This window comes from Mustelus asterias, chromosome 3 (genome assembly GCF_964213995.1).
Source record: "Mustelus asterias chromosome 3, sMusAst1.hap1.1, whole genome shotgun sequence".
Taxonomy (NCBI): Eukaryota; Metazoa; Chordata; class Chondrichthyes; order Carcharhiniformes; family Triakidae; genus Mustelus; species Mustelus asterias.
Window position 1 is genome coordinate 15089577 of NC_135803.1, and position 21365 is coordinate 15110941.

At 40.0% G+C, this 21365-nt stretch overlaps 1 protein-coding gene across 1 annotated transcript in view; it reads right to left on the minus strand.

Annotated features, from left to right (window-relative positions):
* The window catches only part of LOC144486864 (TSC22 domain family protein 2-like), an 83494-nt gene that overhangs the window by 40814 nt on the left and 21315 nt on the right, over nt 1–21365 (minus strand). The window contains exon 2 of the mRNA XM_078204890.1: nt 9031–9102. Within this exon, the coding sequence (XP_078061016.1) occupies nt 9031–9102 (72 nt within the window). The remainder of the gene's footprint in view (nt 1–9030; nt 9103–21365) is intronic.

Below are 21365 nucleotides of genomic sequence, written 5' to 3' on the forward strand. Positions count from 1 at the left end.
AAAATCCCCTTTCCATAATTAAAGTTGCCTCTCTCATCACTTTCCAAGGCAGCTAATTCTGCTGACCTACATTTCCCCTGGTCAAACTGCACTGCTGCTTTGAAGTACCTCCATTTATTCGTAAAGAATATGTGATTACCAGCCTAAACAATCGCTTCAACAGAAAATAAAATTTGGAGACAGTTGTTAACACGTAGTTTGGAATCAAATTGAAAGCAAACGGCATACCATTAAAGCACTCTTGCTTTGATGCATTGTCAGAACTTTTCCAGCACTTTTTAGAAAAAGTTCTGTTTAATGCCCAGTTACGATAAGGATCTCATTTCAATTCTCATTCTCTCTCCTCACCCCCCACCCCCACACCGCCCCTGCAGCAAGTTTCGCCTTGCAAGTTACTTAAATACTTCAGATATTTCCAGAATAGGAGCGTTAGGATTAGCAATCAGCATTGTTAGAAAGGTGAAGCCTCAGCGATGAAGCATTTATTTAAACATTAGGTAAAAAGTGATAGAACTCCCTCATGAACAGTAAAGGGCAAGACATCAAAAAACTATTCTGGGGTTTGCTGTTGGCCCCTTTTTTTTTTAAACACAAGTCTTATTTGATAAATTCACAGAGCTCACTCAAGTTAACAAATAGAATTACTCAAGCCATTGCCGTTCCTAACATTTCTTTTCAAATTTTAATCTATTACTTCCGTTAAAAGATGCAACATCTCCAAAAATTGGAACTCAATGTAGGCAGAAATTTTAAAACCCACAGACTGGCGGCATAATTTACATGCCTCACACCTCGCCCCACTTATAAAGCAGCCTTTGCAGCACTGATCTGTCTCTCAACACACCTGGAAAGAAGGCAAGATGGAAGTGAAATTAAAAATGCTCAAATGCGCATAATGAAACTGTTATTGATGTCGGCAGGAGCCGAGATGCACACTTCTGAAAACTTCTTGCATCATTTATCTTTGTAGCAGAGGCATGGTTGCTGCACAGCTGCAAAGTTGACTCCCTGTTCCTCCAACCCTGGCCACTTGTGTACACAGTAAGAAGTTTAACAACACCAGGTTAAAGTCCAACAGGTTTATTTGGTAGCAAAAGCCACACAAGCTTTCGGAGCTCCAAGCCCCTTCTTCAGGTGAGGCTTGGAGCTCCGAAAGCATGTGTGGCTTTTGCTACCAAATAAACCCGTTGGACTTTAACCTGGTGTTGTTAAACTTCTTACTGTGTTTACCCCAGTCCAACGCCGGCATCTCCACATCATCACTTGTGTACACCCAACTTTCTTCACCCCATCACTGGCATTTAAACCCCAAGCTCTGGAATCTCCTCCATCTCAGTCTTCTTCATGAGACCTTCTTTAATACCCACCTCACTGATCAAATAAACATTGCAAAACAGAAAACCAGGGTGGCAGACAGGGCTGTTAGCCAATATGGAAAGAAAAGTTTCATGCAAGGGCAAACAAATCTGAATGCAAACATTAAGGCCATAGAGCGAAGTTGCAATTCAGGTAATATCAAGCAGACTGTGTCAGAAAAAACAGAGCATTAACGACTAAAGCCACATTAGGGAAAAATACCAAAAGGTTATAATTAAAAGCACTATATTTGGATGTCAAAAGCATTCATATCAAGATAGATATGCGGAGATAAATGTGTTTGATCTTGTGACCATTACGGAGATGTGGCTGCATGGTGACCAAGATGGAAAACCAAATATTTCAAATATCTTGTAGAAGATAAGCAAAATGGAAAAGGAGATGTTGTAACTCTGATAATAGCAGGGTGAGATAAAGCAAATAGGTAGAAAGGACAAAACACAGAAACTTAGGGCATAAAATCAGTGTGGGTGCAGCTAGGAAATAACAAAGAACAGAAAACTCTGGCGCAAGTAGCTTATAAACCCCATAACAGAAATCTGTTGGACATACGGAGGAGCATATAACAAAAGTAATGCAACAATCCTAGGGAACTTCAATCTTCAAAAGAAACCGCACGAACTAAAATGGCAAAAGTAGCTCGGAGGACAGATTTGTGGAAAGCTACCAATGAAACTAATATAAAATCAGATTTTTAAAACAGATTTTACAAGTATGTAAAAAGGAAGAGATTAACTTAAGTAACTGTGGGTCCCATAGGGGCAGGGACAGGAGGAATTATAAGTAAAAAGGAAATAGCAGAGATGTTAAAAATGTACTTTGTGTTTATCTTCATGATTGAAGCTGATACTGAAAATCAAGGGTATAATGAGGTTGAACAACTAAAAGTAATTAATATTAGCAAAGAAAATGTACTGGAGAAATTAATGGGACCAATAGCCAACAATCCCCTGGACCACGTGGCACATACCTCAAGGTCCTAAAAGAAGCATTTACAGAAAAGTGGTTACAGAAATGTACTGTTTTTGATTTTCCACCATTTCCGAGATTGTAAAATGGTCCAAATGGATTGGCAGATAGGTGTAGCCTGCTGTTCAAGAAAGGAGGCCGAGACAAAACCAGGAATTGTCTGGCAGTAGTAGAGAAAGTGTTGGAATAAATAAATTAATGGATGTGGCAAGAGGGCACTTAAAAAATCATAAGTATGAAAGGGAATACAAGTTTGATAAAATTATAGGCTTTTTTAACCTGTTCTAACTTGCAGGGCAAGGTAGGAAATCAGTGGATATAGTATATTTGGATATTCAGATGGCATTCTATAAGGCAGCACATCACACAAGAGGTTGATATAGATGATAGGCCTAATGGTGTTGGAGATAATATATTAGTTTAGATTGACTAACAGACATAAAACAATGATGTAGAAGTTTTTGCAATGACCTTAAGACCTTATAGAATAGCAAAGTAGGCTCAAGGGATCATATCGCCTACACCTGGCTCCTAATTCTCGTGTTCTGATGTCTAAACTTTTGACTACCTGTTCTAATGTCTCCTTCTTTGGTTTGGTCAATGTTTCGTCTCATTACACTTCTGTGAAGTGCCTTGTGGTGTTTTACTAAATTAAAAATCCTATACAAAAGAAAGCTGTGGTTGTTGACTCTCTTTGCTCATCTGAGTTCCTACCAATCAAAACCTGAAGTCAAACAGATGTTCAGTCCAACAAAGATGGATAGTACAATATTTTCCTGTTAGCAGTAAATTTCTCTATGTACAGTGAGGAAGTTCAGATTAACCGGTAGCATACAAAAGCTTTGAAATAATTTGGGAAAACTTTCACATATCCTGCAATGACTTCAACTTTTTGGAACACTGAATCAGCCCACAGTTGTTAAGTGGTTACCAATTCTCAAATGACATTCCTATTTCCCACTACTTTAAATTGAAAAGGATATCCGGCAGGCAATGTCGTCACTTTTCCACTCAAGGTTAAAAAAAATTGCAGCTCTGAAATCTTAAGAATGAAAACTTAAAGTAGGCTCTTGCAATAATGCCTGTTTCAAATGAGGAAGCCCATTACTTAGGGCAAATGGTTTAGCCAAATTAGTGAGTTCCATAAGACTGCAAAGATGTCTTACAGATAACTCCTCGCTTTCCCCTACCACTAATGTGGTCAGTGAGTAACAGTTTGAGAATGCAACAGTAAGCAATGAAATATGGAATTAACTGCCTTACTTTGCCTCTGCATGACAAGTAGCAGGAATGTTGCGCATCACCGCAAACATTTTAGAGTTCTTCTGCCTGGGTTATTAACCCTTTGGGAACAACCAACAGCTTTTTATATCATTTCCATTTTTACTTTAAGCATATAAAATTGTGTGGGAGGAAAGGGGAGGGGAAAAAAACATATATAGATGTGAACTACTTTGAATACAGTGGACATCTCAAAAAAATATGAAAGGTCATATTGCACAATTTTTATGCAAATGCTATTTTCTTATTCAGCCCCTTTACATAAGTTAGATGAGAGGCACAGTAATATCCTCATTGGTCTTAATTAATAGCATAGTTCAATGGTTACTCATATTCACCATTGCTCATTAAACAACTGAAGAGTGTGAGGGGGTGGGGAGAACTGGGGTAAAAACATTTCAAATTTCTGCAATATTTGCCCAGGGTATTTTACACTGTTTGCCCAAGTATTTAACCACCATCACAGATTATGAGTCATAAGAGTTTTACAGCAAAAAAAAAGAGGCCCTTTGGCCCATCATGTCTATACTGACCATGAAGCACCTATCAATTCTAATGCCATTTTCCAGCACTTAGTCCATAGCCTTGTATGCTATGGCTTTTCAAGTGCTCAGCTAAATGCTTCTTAAATGTTCCTCCCTCCACCACCTTTTCAGGCAGTGAGTTCCGGATCCCCACCACCCTCTAGGTCAGAAAGCTTTTTCTCAAATCCCCACTAAATTTACCTTAATAGTGCCTCCTGTTATTGACCCCCTCTGCTAAGGAGAAATGCTCCTTCCCATCTACGTCCCTCATAATTTTGTACACCTCGGTCAAGTGTCCCCCTCAGCCTTCTCTGCTCGAACAAAAACCACCCCAGCCTAACCAGCTTCTCTTAGCTGAAACACCCCAGCCCAGGCAACATCCTGGTGAATCTCCCTCGCTAGTGCAATCACAACCACCTTATCCAACTGTCCTGCTGCCTTCAGGGATTTTTAAAATTATTTAAGTCAGCAGAAATCCAGTTTAGTAGGCACATTTCAAGTGTGGTTCATTCATAAGCTAGGAGGAAAGATTTGAGAAATTAAAGCTCCACAGTTTAGAGGGAACAGAATTGAGAGATGAGCATGTTGAGATACATATAGATGATTTAAAGGCAAAGCCCAACAAAACAAGACCTACTGCATTTCTGAAGGGTAAATCTTAGGAAGAAATGTTGGCTGAAAGGGTGTTAACGTCTGGGATGCTACAGGAGCTAATGTTGGGGAAATCAAAGGTGACAGCGAAGCTTAAGGTGCAAGGCTGAATGGACAAAATTATTAAAGGCAAAAAGCTCAGTAGCTTGAATGGTCTTTTCTCATGTGAACATGAATAAGTATTCATACTGACAGAAAAACCTTTACATTGAAAGAAACCAAGCAGTTGATTATCAGGCTGCAAAAACAGTGTTAAGATGCATAATTAGAATAAAAATTGCTGAGCAGCACAAAGGAAATTTCAATACACACAGGCAAAGTAATTTGGAGGCATTAAGTTGAAAGTTTCACCAAAAACTGTAGCTTGCAACTTTTGTTCTGACTGAGTAATTGTTTTGGTATTTAATATGTGAAACTTGGAAATGTGTGTGTGCCCACACATCCAGGCACATTAATCCACTGCAAAAAAGTGTACTAAAAGTTATTTTTTAAATGTGAATGATTTACAATTAATGATCATGCTAATTTAGCTGCATTCCCTTCACCTATAAAAAAAATTAATGATCAGCAGAAGTTCTACAAACTGAACAAGTATTTCATGGATTGAACCTTGGTTCGGCCACATTTGAAGTACCACGGACAGTTCTGGCCGCCATATTTTAAAAATAATATAAAGGTATTGGATGGGGTTCAAAAAGAAAAGGATTTACAATGGTGAGGCTACTCCCAATAGGATGAACAGACTGGGACTGCCTTTCTGTGGGAAGAGACTGGCATGCGACTGTGTCCCCCTCCATCAAAACCATTCTCGCCCTATATTCAGAGAATGCTTCCACTTGTGGAAAATATCAAACCTGGAGGATATCAATATCAGACAGTCATCAAGAAATTAAATGGGGAATTTAGAAAAAACTTCTTTACTAAGAATAGTGAGAACGGGGAACTCTACCACAGAAGTGGTTGAGGTGAACCGTATAGACGCACTCATGGGGAAGCTAAGTAAACATATAAAGAAGAAGGGAACAAAGGACTATGCTGATAAGATTCAGATAAGGGTTGAATGGAGCTTGAATTCTGGCACAGGCCGAATTCATAACTGCATATTCTATGAATTAGATCCTTATGAAGAACGGAAAATAATTCAAATTATTTAAATGTGGTACAAACATCAAAACTTAACTAAAAATCATTGATTTAAAACTGATTTGAAAACGTTTAAGAACATTTGCAAATACAGGATGTAGTAGCCACTGAAGGAATTGCAAATATTGCACATTTGAAGAAACAGGTCATACAAGAAAGAGTTGGAGTAAAAGGCCCCATGTGACTGGCTGTGCACACAAGGAAATAATGGTTAAATGTAATTAAAGTTTCTTTCAGTTCCTCGCTTCTCAAAACATAAAAAGTGAACGAGAGTGGGCTACACCTATGCTTTGAGTTGGTATTTTAATTACAATGCATTTTATATATTTTTTCCAAACTTCAATGCACCTAAATACAGAACAGGTTTCAAAGGGAGCATAGCTTTAAGAAGTCATTAAATTTATTCAAGAACAGGCACCCATAAATTATCATATGCTGCACTATTCATTTTTAAAAAAAAATTCTTTCCTCAGTCAGTAACTTATCATGAGTTTTGAGGAATCCACGATTCCCTCCTCCTTCTTGTTCTCGACTCTCCCATTCCTCTCCGACAACGCAGCGAGACCAGCAAAATTAAGAGATAAAGCAAAGTCAGGTTTAATGATTGGACTCCAGTAGAGTTTAGTTGCCCAGGTCTTCTAAAATAGCTTTATGCACAGCAAAAAATGTTTTGTAAAACTTCGTCCAACAGGTTATGTTGGCATCTAATCACATACTATACAACTCATAGAACTGCTGAAATTTCAATAAAACTACTACTGTAAATGGAGATCTTAAGATTAACTGGGAAGACACTGCAGCCCCATCTGACTGAATAGTAATACAGTTGTTATGGTATCAGTTCATCAACAGAACATTCAGTCACCTGGAAAGGTCAACTTCTAAAGGCATGTCTACTGCATAATGGAAGACAGATAAAACCTGCAAAGAATAAAACTTGTGATTTGAAAATTATTGAATCAGCAATATTGGTGTTCAAAAACAGCAATGGAGACCATAGGGGGAGCTCTCCCGACCCGCCCTCCACGGGAATCATAGCGGGCGGGGAGTGGACCACGCAAAGGTCCATTGACCACAGGCAGGATTCTCCGGTGTTGGGGCGAGCACGGCCGGAGAATCCCACATCATGTTTCCACACAATGACCTTCAGTAAATTGTAATCTCTTCTGATTACAATCATCCCCAAATTAATTAATTCACTAAAGTCTAACTAATCTTTTAAAGTATATAATAAACACTTTCCCCTATTTAATAGGGGTATGCTTTCCTTCATTCAAAGATGCTACATTAATGGAGATTGCAATTAAATGGAATAAATGATAACCATTAGCTTGTAAGTAATATATTAAGTTATGTTCTACAACTCCTGTCTGAAATTGGGTAGTTATGTTTCTCCCTGCCTCACATCTCAAGTGGTTAGCAAAATTGTAAACTCAAACTTGCTGAGTTCTTGTCTCTGAGCACCACTGTGGGATGTGGAAATACTCTTTGATCACACATTTAACTGCAGTGCCCACTCTTGCAATCTGACTTCCATGTTTGTATACAAATAGAAAGAAAGAAGCGCCGATTGATGAAAAGTCCTCCCTCCTGAAGTAGATCTTGTAAAATAATAATCAGGACAGTTTCATTTACTGTAACTGCATTTATAAAACCGGATGCAGTTACCAAATCAGAGTTACACCTAGGAGAGGGAAAAAATGACAGGACTGTAAACACACAAGCGGAATGTACATAATCTGCTTAAAAGGACATGATCAAATAGCTGAAGCAGAACAATGTTTTTTAAAAAAGTGACCTTTAAAAATAATTAACAGATGGTGCTGACTTTAGAAACCAAGATGGAATATTGCAGTGTTGTAGCAGACTTCTAGTGGCGTTGAGTGTATGCACTATTCTGTGCCCCACACAAGCATTACCAGGCAGTGAAGAAAGCAACATTTGCAGAGGCGCACTCAAAATTACTTCTTATGGTGTAGCTTAGAGGCTGAACAAGTACTGAACAAAGCAAGAGAAGGAAGGTACAATTAAGGATTAATGCAACAACTTGTCAATGGCCATCTCAAATATCTGATTAGCTTGTGAGAAAATAACACTCATTAAGAATGGTTCTCGCCAAACCTTTTTTTAAAAAATAAGAGGACAAATTCATAACTTTTGGGATTTGAGAACAGTAAAACGGCCCAAAAATGCTGGCATTACTTCAACTGCAGGATCCGTGGTAACAAAGGTTACGACACAGGTCAGCAGCAACACCAGACATCCTAATATAGCTCTATCATGATATCAAGGAAGAAAATATCTAATACAATCAGCAGATATCCCTTTTCGCTCTAGAATGGGCAACAAAAAAGCCTACTGTCTGGAGGATATTTTTGCCTTCAAATTTCAACACCAATATGAAAATTCTGACTTGGACCGGTTTGGTTCTTGTACACATATGGCAGATTTCAGCAGTCCACCAGTATACCAATGCAGTGAACCACAGAATAATGATACAAGCTTCTGGTCAATTTTTCATATGGAAGTATTTTTTAATGGGTCCTTAAGGGAGAAAACATTCCCCATAGGGAAGAGAGAGAAAGAATTAGCATGCTCGAGCACTTTCAACTGCTCAACTTCTTGATGTGGAAACAGAACTTGTCATAAGTGATGAAACCGAAATCAAAGCTGTGCCTCTTGCCTCTAAGAGATGATCCACCATTACTTTTGATCTCCATACTGATTTTATAGTGTTCCGATGTCAAAACCTCATTATACTCGCAACCTCCAAGGAGCAGAGAACTTGCAGGACAAAAGCAAGTTTTCTCCTCTTTCCTCCTATCCAAATTCTCTTATCTTTCATCCAGTGGGAAGTAACCTTGCCTCAACAGCTTGTTAGACAATACAAAGGTTAGGAGTAACTTCTGATGGTACTTTGAGGGCCCTTGCTGTATACTAGTGCCCTGTAGATATTTGAAATGACTGCATCTGTGGGTCAAACTGCACTTATTTTTGCAGCTAAGTAGTTGACGAGAAACCAGAACAAGTGCAAAGCAAATACATGCATACTACTGCCTGTATGCATTTTCACGTACAGTCATACCTATCGTAGAGGTTCTTTGCATCCCGAGACTTGTATACAGGGAAAGCTCGGTAGAAAGCAGCAGATGGATTCCTGTATGTTTCAAGAATCAAAGATGGAGACAAAAGAATAGTAAATAAAACAAAAATAATCAGAACAGATAGATCAGATAAATCTTATCCAGAATTAAACTGAATAGCATATTTGATAAAGCAGAAAGTATTACTAGGAGTTGACAGCAGAAATGATCAGGGTGGGAGGGTGGGAGAGGTGAGAAGTCATCATTAAAATTCTAGATCCAGATTGTTACCCAAATGTTAAGTTATTTTAGTATTAGGACATCAGAACATTATGCCATACAAGGTGTTTCAAGTAGTTATTTATGTGTCACGAACGTCAGCAGCAATCAAATTCCCATTTGAGTACTGTTCTTAATTCATTGCATCAAATTTCTGAAGTACAGCTAAGAAAATCAGTGCGTAAACCACCAAATGATGTTATGTTGCCCGACGGAATAAAAGATGCAACCTTTCCGCAAGCGCTGGAGCCAAGTTCTATCTGAAGATTTTCAGTTGGAATGATTCAAAAGTAATCTTTTGGTATAACATATAATGCTTATCCAAACATTTCCTCCACATGCCGCACCACATTCACAAACAGAGCACTTCTTACACTCAGATACCCCAACAGTTTTCTAAACTTCACATGCTGATTTCCAAAACAGAAACTGGAAGCAAACTTGTGTGAACTACCACAAATGAAGCGGCGTACAACTGTAACCTCTTGTTCACATACAACAACCAGATATATGGATATCAACAACCATATTCATTTCAAGACAATTTTGGCTGCGGACTTTTCCTGAGCTGTAATCACTGTTTATGCAGCTGCCAAGATGATAATAAATGGGCTCTGCAGTAAATGACTGACATCAACAGTTATTACATCCCTTTATCATCCCCCCCCCCTGCTTTGCATGGCTAGTCAGAATATGGCAAAAATAAATAATACCACACCAGAGTTCACAAAGAGCACTTCAGCTGGAAGCATCCTTAAATGATCCTTATTCTGTAAATCATGCCATTCAACTGGTGCAGGCAGCTGGCCATCATTTCCTTGTTGGTGGCCAAGACGCATCAGAAAAATGCACTGTTAAATGTCTGAAAATGGGAAGTCATAGTTGACATTAGGTCACTTTGGTTCTGCATGAAACTACAGCGCTTCTGCTTTTTGGAAATAGTTCATTTTCAGCTTACTGAATGCATGATAGCTCAGTATAATTTTAATATTAAGAGCTAAGTTGGCATGAATCACATGCGAAGCAGTGCCAAACTCTCTTGCACAGAGCTTATAATAATTTACTATTGTTATTGCCAAGTTATTATGCTGTAGTGCAGACTTCATTGGTGGGAGGGACGGGGAGGTTCTACAACATCTATACTTAAGGCTGGATGTTATATTAGAAGTATTAGAACAGGTTTAAACCACTATGGTGGATGGCATCCACGAGTTATGTTGCAAGATGAGAATTGGTATGACGATAGGTAAAGGAAACCTGCAGTTATCTACTTATAACTACCACGGCTTCCGACATTTGATGCTTTCCGTAACTTTCAAAACCTAAGTTTGAATATCAAATGAAAACTTAAAACCCAGAACATATTTTGTCCAATCAATAATTTGAGAACCAAAATATTGCTCATATGGACCAAACAGGGTCTTGATCTGATTGTACATGAGTCACTCACCTAAATTATGACATCTATCAGGAATGAAAGACAGTCAATTCAAGCACTTTCAGCTTGGCAAGTGGATTGGTTATTTTGGACAACTTCAGCACATTATAGACTTAGTCAAACATCCCTGCTCTACAAGAAGGTTTTAAAAACTAGGAATTTTTAGTCTTAATCGTATAACAATATCATTACCATACATCATGGGATGGTTAACATACAAGGATGATTTTTTGAACTCTTCTTTCTCACTAAAAGCACGGGACTTTCATAATAAATTAGATGAGCACCATTATAGCCAGTTTAAAGACATGGATCCTCATTGCATCTCTTCAATAAACAAGTCATTTACCATTTGACAACCACAGATACTGATCCATTGCAGATAAGGGTGAGAAACATTAAAAACACACTGAAGCATTGAAATGGCACAAAACAAGCATGGTACAAGGTCCCTGAACTCAACTTTGAAGAAACTGAAATGAAAACTTCATTGATAAATGCCAATCTCCTAAACCTCAGCTCAAACTAGTAAGTCAGTTGAAAAAATATTTTTCAGTCACATATTAAATTCTGGTTACCAGGGCGGTGTCCATTGTTTTTTTTTTGGAAACGCACTGATTGCTTACTCAAACCAGATGCCGCACACATTGATACTGATTCATTCAAATCACACACATCATGTCCCTTCCAGAAAGAACGCTTCAGGACAAGAATTGGAAAACTCGGATTAAGAATTGGAAAACTCGGATTAAGATTCGGAAACTGAAGTTTGGCTGAGACAGTGAATAGAAAGCATGGAATAACTCGTATCACAATTGGCTGACTTATCTTGGGAAGAGAAAGTGGACACACTTCATTCTGCATTTTTCGTCCAGTAATTTCAAAGTATGGTGTGGGCAGGATACACTGCCAGACAGCTCCTGCTTCCTTCCCAAGACCACTGTTGCATGATGTCAGGTCAAAGCTACATTTGACCAGACTGAATACCCAGATTTTCACTGACAGTTTAGGTTCTGAACATCGTATTGCCAATTCACAGACTTGCCCATAACTTACTGCCAAATTCAAAGCCACTTAATTTCCAATGATTTGATAGATCAATTTCCTTTCACTGCTTAGCTCAAATTATTGGATAATACTACAAATTAAAAAGGCCCCGTTATCAAGAGTAAATGATTCAAAAGGAACTGCTTTCCACCATGACCAGCAGAACATCTGTGGTCAGATTAGTATATTTAACCAATTCCAGCTTCACATCTGCTCCTCCCATGCCACATCTGACGACAACCCCTCCCTCCTCCTCCTCCCATTAACCCCATACTATCCCATTCCATCCTTCCTGCAAAACATTTACAGTTAAATATAAACCATTAATCATCTCATCTATCCCTCCCAAGCTAGCCCACCCTCCCCTGTGATTATCCTTACTGTAGATTATTCTACAGTAACCTACTGTAGATTATTCCAACTGCCCTTCCATACATGAAGCAGTAATTAAAGTTGTTCCTTTGCTAATTATTAAGACTGGATTCCAAAGGAACAATATCCTGGAGCCAGGTTCCAGTGTTTTGCATTGTAATTGGCAGAACTGTGCGATCTTCAATTGGCAACTCTGCAGCCTCAATATGCGTGGCAGATCGTGTGATGTGAATATCAGGAGGTGGCCATCCATACCATCCATCGACTCTGTCTACACTTCCCGTTGCCTCGGAAAAATAGCCAGCATAGTTAAGGACCTCATGCACCCCGGACATTCTCTCTTCCACCTTCTTCCGTCAGGGAAAAGACACAAAAGCCTGAGGTCACGTATCAACCAACTCAAGAACAGCTTCTTCCCTGCTACCATCAGACTTTTGAATGGACTTACCTTGCATTAAGTTGATCTTTCTCTGCACCCTAGCTATGACTGTAACGCTACATTCTGCACTCTCTCGTTTCCTTCTCTATGAACGGTGTGCTGTGTCTGTGTGGCATGCAATAAACAAAACATTTCACTGTATGCTAATACAGGAGAAAAGTTTAAAGGGAATATTAGGGGGGGCTTCTTCACGCAGAGAGTGGTGGGAGTATGGAATGAGCTGCCGGATAAAGTGGTAAATGCGGGGTCACTTTTAACATTTAAGAAAAACTTGGACGGGTTCATGGATGAGAGGGGTGTGGAGGGATATGGTCCAAGTGCAGGTCAGTGGGACTAGGCATAAAATGGTTCGGCACAGACAAGAAGGGCCAAAAGGCCCGTTTCTGAGCTGTAATTTTCTATGGTTCTATGTGACAATAAATCAAATTAAAGGCATACAAGAGGGTCACCCAGAAGCAGACCCAAGGAATGTACAGCTAAAAGTTTCTGAAAATCACCTTGTGTGCTAATTTTAAAGCACTGTGCATTTCAATAGATACTCACAATCAGCACTGTCATTAAAAGAGAGAATGGAAAATTATACAGACTACTCCAAATTCACATTGAAGAGAGAATATTTCACTTTACAGTTAGCTCCCGTCATCAGAGGAACAAGTTACATTCAACTTTGATCTTTTGATAAGCAGGCTGCTGAGTTGTGCTATCATAAAGTAGGTCAACAGGACATTCCCAGGTACTCACTGACAACCAACACATTTCTGCACTAGTCAGCAATTACCACAAAGGATATTTATCTTTTGTTGATTCATTTATGAAACTTCACACAAAGCTCCCCTGTATAGGCAATAAGCCTGCTTCTTCAACAGTCCCTTGGAGTCGAGGATGACTGGCTTCCACACTAAAAATGAGCTCTCAGGTGACTGTGGAGACCAATATACAACCTTTAGTCAGTGTCACAGATGGTTGAGGTGGTTGTTGGAGGAGCGGGTGGATGGGTGCTCAGGTTGTCATGCGTTACTTTTGTTGTCGATGCTTGGTGTCAGCTTGCTCTTGGCAATGAAACTGGAGATGTTCAGCTCCTGCCCAGATACTTTTCCTCCACTTCGGGCAGCCTTGGGCCAGGGATTTCCTACTGTTGGTGGGGATGTTGCACTTTTCCAAGGAGGCTAAGAGGGTGTCCTTGAAGCATTTCCTCTGCCCTACTGGGACTCGATTACTGTCTCAAAGCTCTGAATAGAGCATTTGTTTCCAAAGTCTTGTGTCAAGCATGTGGACGATGTGACCCACCCATCGGTCAATGCTTCAAAGCTGGGGATGTTGGCCTGAGCGAGAACATTGTTGGTAAGGCTATCCTGCCAATGGATTTGCAGGATCTTGTGGAGGCAGCGTTTATTGGCAGCGAGTGTTGAGGTGCCTGCTGTACACAGTCCATTCTCTTGAGCCATAGCTCTATAAACTGTGAGCTTGGTGCCTGGTCTGAGGTCCTGAGGACTTCAAACACTCGAGCAATAAATACAGATTCACCAAATGAAAAATATACAAGAAAATGAAAACGGTTGTGATAACTACCAACTAGTGCAAAAACGGAAAGCCTCAATTGTTTATGGTTATAGCCATTGAAAGTTAACAGCTACAGAGTTATAATAAAACCTAATCTAAGCCACTGAACCCATGGCAACTTCTAAAATTGACAAGTCTACTGCCTTTGTAGCATCCTGAATAAACTGCAAAAGCAACTAAAGGAGGATGTTTATTTCCTGCAATGTTTTATTATGCGTAGTAACTGAAGCAAATTAACACAAAAACGTTACACTCTTCCCCCTACACTAATTCCACTACTTTGGAATCAAAGCAGATAATTTCAGCAATTGTTCATTGTCTTGCAAATAGGATTCAGGTCAGACATAGCTACCATATTGGATTCAGTGGCCCTAATCACTCCCTTAAGGGTCAAGTGTTACATTATTGTGAAAGCAGGTATCAGTGTAAGATGGAAAGGGAGCAGCAAAAGGGAATAGCAGCACCCCTTTGTGATGTAGATTGAATATTAGTGTTATTTGCACATTTATTTCTTTAATCCGAGGGCAGATCTACCTTTAGAATCTTTAGAAACCCTACAGCACAGAGAAAGGCCATTCAGCCCATCGAGTCTGCACCGACCACAATCCCACCCAAGCACTACCCCCATCTCCACCCACTAATCCCTCTAACCTACGCATCCCAGGACACTAAGGGGCAATTTTAGCATGGCCAATCAACCTAACCCGCACATCTTTGGACTGTGGGAGGAAACCGGAGCACCCGGAGGAAACCCACGCAGACACGAGGAGAATGTGCAAACTCCACACAGACAGTGACCCATTACGGGAATCGAACCCAGGTCCCTGGAGCTGTGAAGCAGCAGTGCTAACCACTGTGCTACCGTGCCGCCCTGGTGAGACAAGACTGTAAAAATGATATACTGCTTTATTTGAGGTGGAATTGACCCAATGCCTGCATTTTTCAACCATGCACTTCCACATGCAACACAACAAAAATAATGAACACAACACACCTCACAATCTATAAGGCCATAAGACATAAGAGCAGAAGTAGGCCATTCAGCTCATTGAGTCTGCTCCACCATTCAATGAGATCAGTCCCTCTGCACTCTCTGTAATGCCTTCCTAAAGTGTGATGCCCAAAATTCGACACAATAATCCAGTTGAGGCTGAACCAATGTTTTATAAAGCTTCATTAGAAATTCCCTGTTACTCTGTGCCTCTATTTGTAAAGTCCAGGATCCTGTGATTCTTATGAACCACTTTAACCTGCCCTGCCGCCTTCAACAATTTGTATAGATACCCTCAGATTCCTCTGCTCCTACACCCCTTTTAGAACTGTAACATGTATTTTCTTTTACCGCTCCTTGTTCCTCCTCCCAAAAGAATATTCAACACTTTTCTCTATTAAATTTTAACCTGCCACCTATTCACTCATTCCACCAGTTTAAGTCCTACTGGGGTCTATCACTATCTTCCCCTCAGTTCACAATACAATAATTATCACCAAATTTTGAAATTGTGTCCTGCACACCCAAGTCTGGATCACTGACATAGATCAGTGATGACACTGACATCTGGATCAAGATAAACAGTGGTCCAGGTACCCCCACCTGGGCAACCTCATTGTATATCTTCCTCCAGTTCGCACCATTTAAAATTACGTTTCCAATGTTCCCTTCTTTAATCCATCTTTCTCACAGCCTTTTTCTGCTGAACTGGTATTCCATTTCCAAAAGTGAAATTTTGGTCTGCTTCGAACTCTGCACACCCAGAAAGACATTAAAAACCTTCCAACAGAATGGATGTGAATAGTTTATTAAGGAACCAAGGCAAAAAACTGATCAATCTGTGATGAAAGAACGTCAAACTATCTTGGTATCTCAAATACCTACAGTCTCAGATCCCCCATGTCCATCTCTTTTCTCACCATCTCTTTCCCTTGCAGGAACATGCTGGACTTTACAGCGCAATATTTAAATTCATTTATGTCCCCATCCCTTTCTATGGGGAAAAATGGACCAAAGCTTCTGAATCCTGACAACAGAAATTAACCTTGACAGCAGGATTGAACCTAAAGCAAGACCATCTACAAAAGCTCAGAGACCAGTCTCATGGGTGCTAAGAGCAATCCACTTTTACTGGCAACATCCTACCTAGTTGCTGATAGACTAATATTCTAACCATGCCATCTTGTCACCACGCTACTCTAAGGCTTATAAAATGTCATCTGCAGCCACTTCTTTGCCACCCACATTTTCTGCAAATGAAACACTTTCATTTCACCTCTTCATTCTACATGCAGCACGGACAAGATAAAGAACCCAACATAAGCAGGAACCTAGGTGAAAGCTACATTCCACTGTAACACAATGTTAAGTGCCAAAATACTGACTAGAATTTTGCTTCAAATTTAGCCAAATAATGACCTTCAATCTACAAGTTTTTAATTTGATTTATTTCTAAATATTATCACAATCTCATTTCAGGATTTTCTGAAGACATTTTTCTTCACAGAGGGGGTTCTGGAATTCAATCATGCTTCAAAAGTTGTTTTCAAATAAATTGAATTTACACAGGATTTTTTTAAAACCTGAAGGAATTGAAAAATGCTTTAAAATCAGACATATTAGTTTGTGGAATGTTACAGCTCACAACCTCTTGAGTTTGGAACAGATTATCAAGATGAGTCCACCCAATTCATTTTGAGAGCAGAAGATGTTGCCTGCATCCTCCCACTTTGGGGTCTAGGACTAGATTGCCAACTCAGTTTGGCATGCCAGTTGAACTATCTACGTAGAAAGAAATCAGCTTCACCGTCCTCCCCCTTGATGGAAACCCAGAAAGAAGAGGACATTGAGTATTAGGTAACAGGTTAAGATGCAGTCCTGAGGTCCAGGGGTTGAAGTTCAAGTGCAGGTAGTCAGTCAGTTTGTGCAATTAAGAAAAGTTGTTCCCATTAGCTGATGATACAAGGAAAAAGGGGAAACAGATTGAAGGATTGGGTTAAGAGATGCGAAGGCAGGGATGAACTGGTGAGGTGGCAATAACCTCTCCCTCAAGGCCAACAAAACGAAGGAGATTGTCATCGACTTCAAGAAGCATAAAGGAGAACACGCCCCTGTCTACATCAATAAGGATGAAGTAGAAAGGGTCGAGAGCCTCAAGTTTTTAGGTGTCCAGATCACCAACAACCTGTCCTGGTCCCCCCATGCCAATACTATAGTTAAGAAAGCCCATCAAAGCCTCTACTTTCTCAAAAGGAGGAGGAAATTTGGCATGTCATTTACGATTCTCACCAACTTTTACAGATGCACCATAGAAAGCATTCTTTCTGGTTGTATCACAGCTTGGTATGGCTCCTGCTCTGTCCAAGACCGCAAGGAACTACAAAAGGTCGTGAATGTAGCCCAATCCATCACGCAAACTAGCCTCCCATACAGTGACTCTGTCTACACTTCCTGCTGCTTTGGCAAAGCAGCCAGTATAATTAAGGACCCCACGCACCCCAGACATTCTCTCTTCCGCCGTGAAAAAGATACAAAAGTCTGAGGTCACGGACCAACCGACTCAAAAGCAGCTTCTTCCCTGCTGCTATCAAACTTTTGAATGGACCTACCTTGCATTAAGTTGATCTTTCTCTACACCCTAGCTATGACTGTCGCACTACATTCTGCACACTCTCATTTCCTTCTCTATGAACGGTATGTTTTGTCTGTATAGCGCGCAAGAAACAATACTTTTCACTGTATGCTAATACATGCGACAATAATAAATCAAATCAACTTTAAGCAGCGAGTGGTCATGATTTGCAACAATCTATCTACAAAGGTAGTGGAAGGAGAGGCAATGATTTCAAAAAGTAATTGGATGGACATTTGAGGGAAATAAACTTGCAGGGCTGCAGGGTTAGAGCTGGGGAAATGGGAAATACAGGATTGCTGAACAAACTGCCAGCATAGACTTAGTGGGCTGAATGGCCTCCTGTTTTACAATGACTCTTATGTAGAGAGCTCATTGCTCTATCTTTACTTGCTGGCTGTGAAATAAAGTAACTTATTACACCTGGCTACATTCCAGTCCCAAGTTTATAAAGGTCGGAAAAACATATGCATAAGGGGCAACGGAAAGATTCAACATCTATTTCGAATCATATGAGGATCCTGTCGTTACACCTCTGTAGTACACTATCCTTTAGATGTTGGTTGGTAAGGATAAAGTCTTAAAGTTCTTAAAGTTTATTTATTAGTCACATGTGGGCTTACATTTACACAGCAATGAAGTTACTGTGAAAATCCCCTAGTCGCCACACCCCAGCACCTGTTTGGGTACAATGAGGGAGAATTTAGTGCGGCCAATGCACCTAACCAGCACATCTTACAAACTGTGGGAAAAAACCGGAGCACCTGGAGGAAACCCATGCAGACACTGGGAGAACATGGGAGACTCCACACAGACCATGACCCCAGCTGGGAATTGAACCTGGTTCCTTGGCGCAGTGAGGCAGCAGTGCTGACCACTATGCCACCGTGCTTGTTGCACACCTGAAACAAGATCCTCAGACCACTTATGAGAGCATCCACTGGATATTCTGTCCAATAACAGAGGAACCTAAAATGGTTTTGTAGATGATTGTTAGTTCTAAAATGTTACCCCATATAACCATCCCAATTCCTCATTATAACTTTCATTAAGGAACATTGTCTTCATGTGACTTGGTCAAAAATATTCTGCTCTGCATGTTTAAACTGTGAAGCTTTTACAAACAGAAGTCAAAACTGAACTGGGAAATATTCTGCTCAAAGTCTATATATGGTCATTCTGGTCGATATAATACGCGAAACAAAAAAAAAAGAGCTGCATGGATTGACTGGCAGACCGGAAACTACAGTCACCGTGTTATCTGTCAAAAAAATGTAGCCATCAGTTCTCGACATAAAGGTAACAAAACCAATGAACCCTCTTCCCCAGGAAACCATTCAAAATGAGCAAATTCTGTCATTTCCTCATTAACCCAATTGCTTTTCATAATTGCAATATGTAAAATGAAGTACATTAATTAACAGATTCAAAAAGCAAAAACCACAAACTAAGGAAACGCGAGACGAAAACACAAAGTGCCAAAAAGAGTCAGCAGCTCAGGCAGTGCCTCTGGTGACAATGGGTCCGTTCATGTTTCAGGTCTACAATCTTGTTTGAGGCATTTCAATTTAGTTTTTTGAAGCAGTGAATTATAGTTTAAAAATATTATCTCACTGTGTGCATAGTTTTTCTTTTAAAAATAGAAGTGATTGCACAGTAAGGCAGTGACCTACGTTTATACAAGGGCCCAGATGTTATAGCTATAATGATAGCGAAGTTGTCAGCATTCGCCATCATTACTCTTTTCACAGCAACTTCTGACATCCGCAGACGCTCAGTTAACATAGAAATCCAGACATTAATCCCATGTCTTTATCTCAACCGGCATTTCACTTTCTGAAAGATTTTTTTAAAAATTGATAAATCCTGCTGGTCACTTCCTGGCTTACTGAGAATTCTTCAATACGATTGGCCGAATTCCCTGCCCGATGCCATCACTGATGCTGGATGCAGTCACCCCCTGTAACCAGTTCCAGAATGGAATTATCAGGAGAAGTAAATTCCACGCCTCAGGACCTGCAAGCTCTTTGCAGTAATATTTTTGAGGTCAGCGATGAGCCAAAACTTCATCACTGATCATAAAACCTGGGGCAAGATGTACGGGCTAGGCCTACAGACCAGGCTCAAGTTATTTTACTTTGCCATGCCACAGTAACATTCAGCAGTGAGGACATTCAAATGTCAATTGAAACCACATGAACCACATTCAGTTACCCAATGCAAAATCTATGAAAGGCGTATAAAGCCTGATTCACATATCATAAAATGGAGATGTGCAAGAAGTGTAAGTAATGTACCTAAGCATACCACTGCAGCATGTAATGCTGACATTATTAGGAACACCTCATGGGTAGTTGAGATTTTGATACACATACAATTCTGCCAATTTCACCATTTATTCAAAAAGAACAAGTGCCAAAACTAATAATCCAAAAAGGATTTCATACACAAACAGTTCCTTAATGTGCTGACCTGCACAACCTGGTTTAAAGATGACAATTTCCTCAGGATTTACTTGGTCATATATAATGAATTCAAGTTGGAGAAAATCAAAGGTACATTTACATAATTGCAAGCTTGACCGTATCAAGAGCTGCAGATGTCAAACTGAAAATGACACTCGGCTTTATAAATGTGATCTGAATGTCAAGAATAGAACGATTTTTATACTGCAACAAACTATTAAAAGAGCAAGCTGTTTGCTAAGCTCTATAGCCTGTGACAATCTTAACGTGTTGATAAAATTCACAAGTTCTTTAAAAAATTTCCATTACTGCATCATTGCCTTGCAACTCACGTCAACTTAATGGTTGGTGCAGATTAACTGCAACATCTTGTCATGGTCCTTGATCAATTAGCTTTTTGTGCCAACATAAACTTTCAACAATTTCATAATTTTTCTTTTTGTGTCACAAGTTGGTTTACATTAAAAGTGCAATGAAGTTACTGTGAAAATCCCCTAGTCGCCACACTCCGGCGCCTATTCGGGTACACTGAGGGAGAATTTAGCATGGCCAATGCACCTAACCAGCACGTCTTTCACATGGCCAGTTGGGTCTGAATGAAACCTCTTCAATGAGTAACTCGCACAAAACTTATTTCTAAATTGATGTCGTCTTTGGAACATAATCACAATAAGGAAGTTGGTTAGCTCATTTAACTAGACGGCTAGCGTGTAATGCAGAAAGATGCCAACGGCACTGGTTCAGTCCCTGTACCGGCTGTGGTAGTTCATGGGAGGCTTGCCTCCCGCTCGACGTGGAGTGGTGCCCCTCAAGCTATATACATGGAGTCATCGCTCTCTCTCTCATGGCGATTTGCATCGAGAGTCCTTTGTGGACTATGGTCAATTACCAAGATTTTAAATAAAGTGCAATTTTTAATGGCTTGTGCAGAATTTCAGCAGAATTATATCAGGGCTTAAAGGGTTAAGGAGGCCAGACTGCAGAAACCCGATTGGTACTGCCTGAAGTTTGGAAGCTGGGGTGTGGAAGCGAAGAGTGATCAAATAAAAAGATGAAGGGATCCACCAGAGGAGATTCAGAGAAACTACAGCAAAATCCCGATGAGTTGAATCCC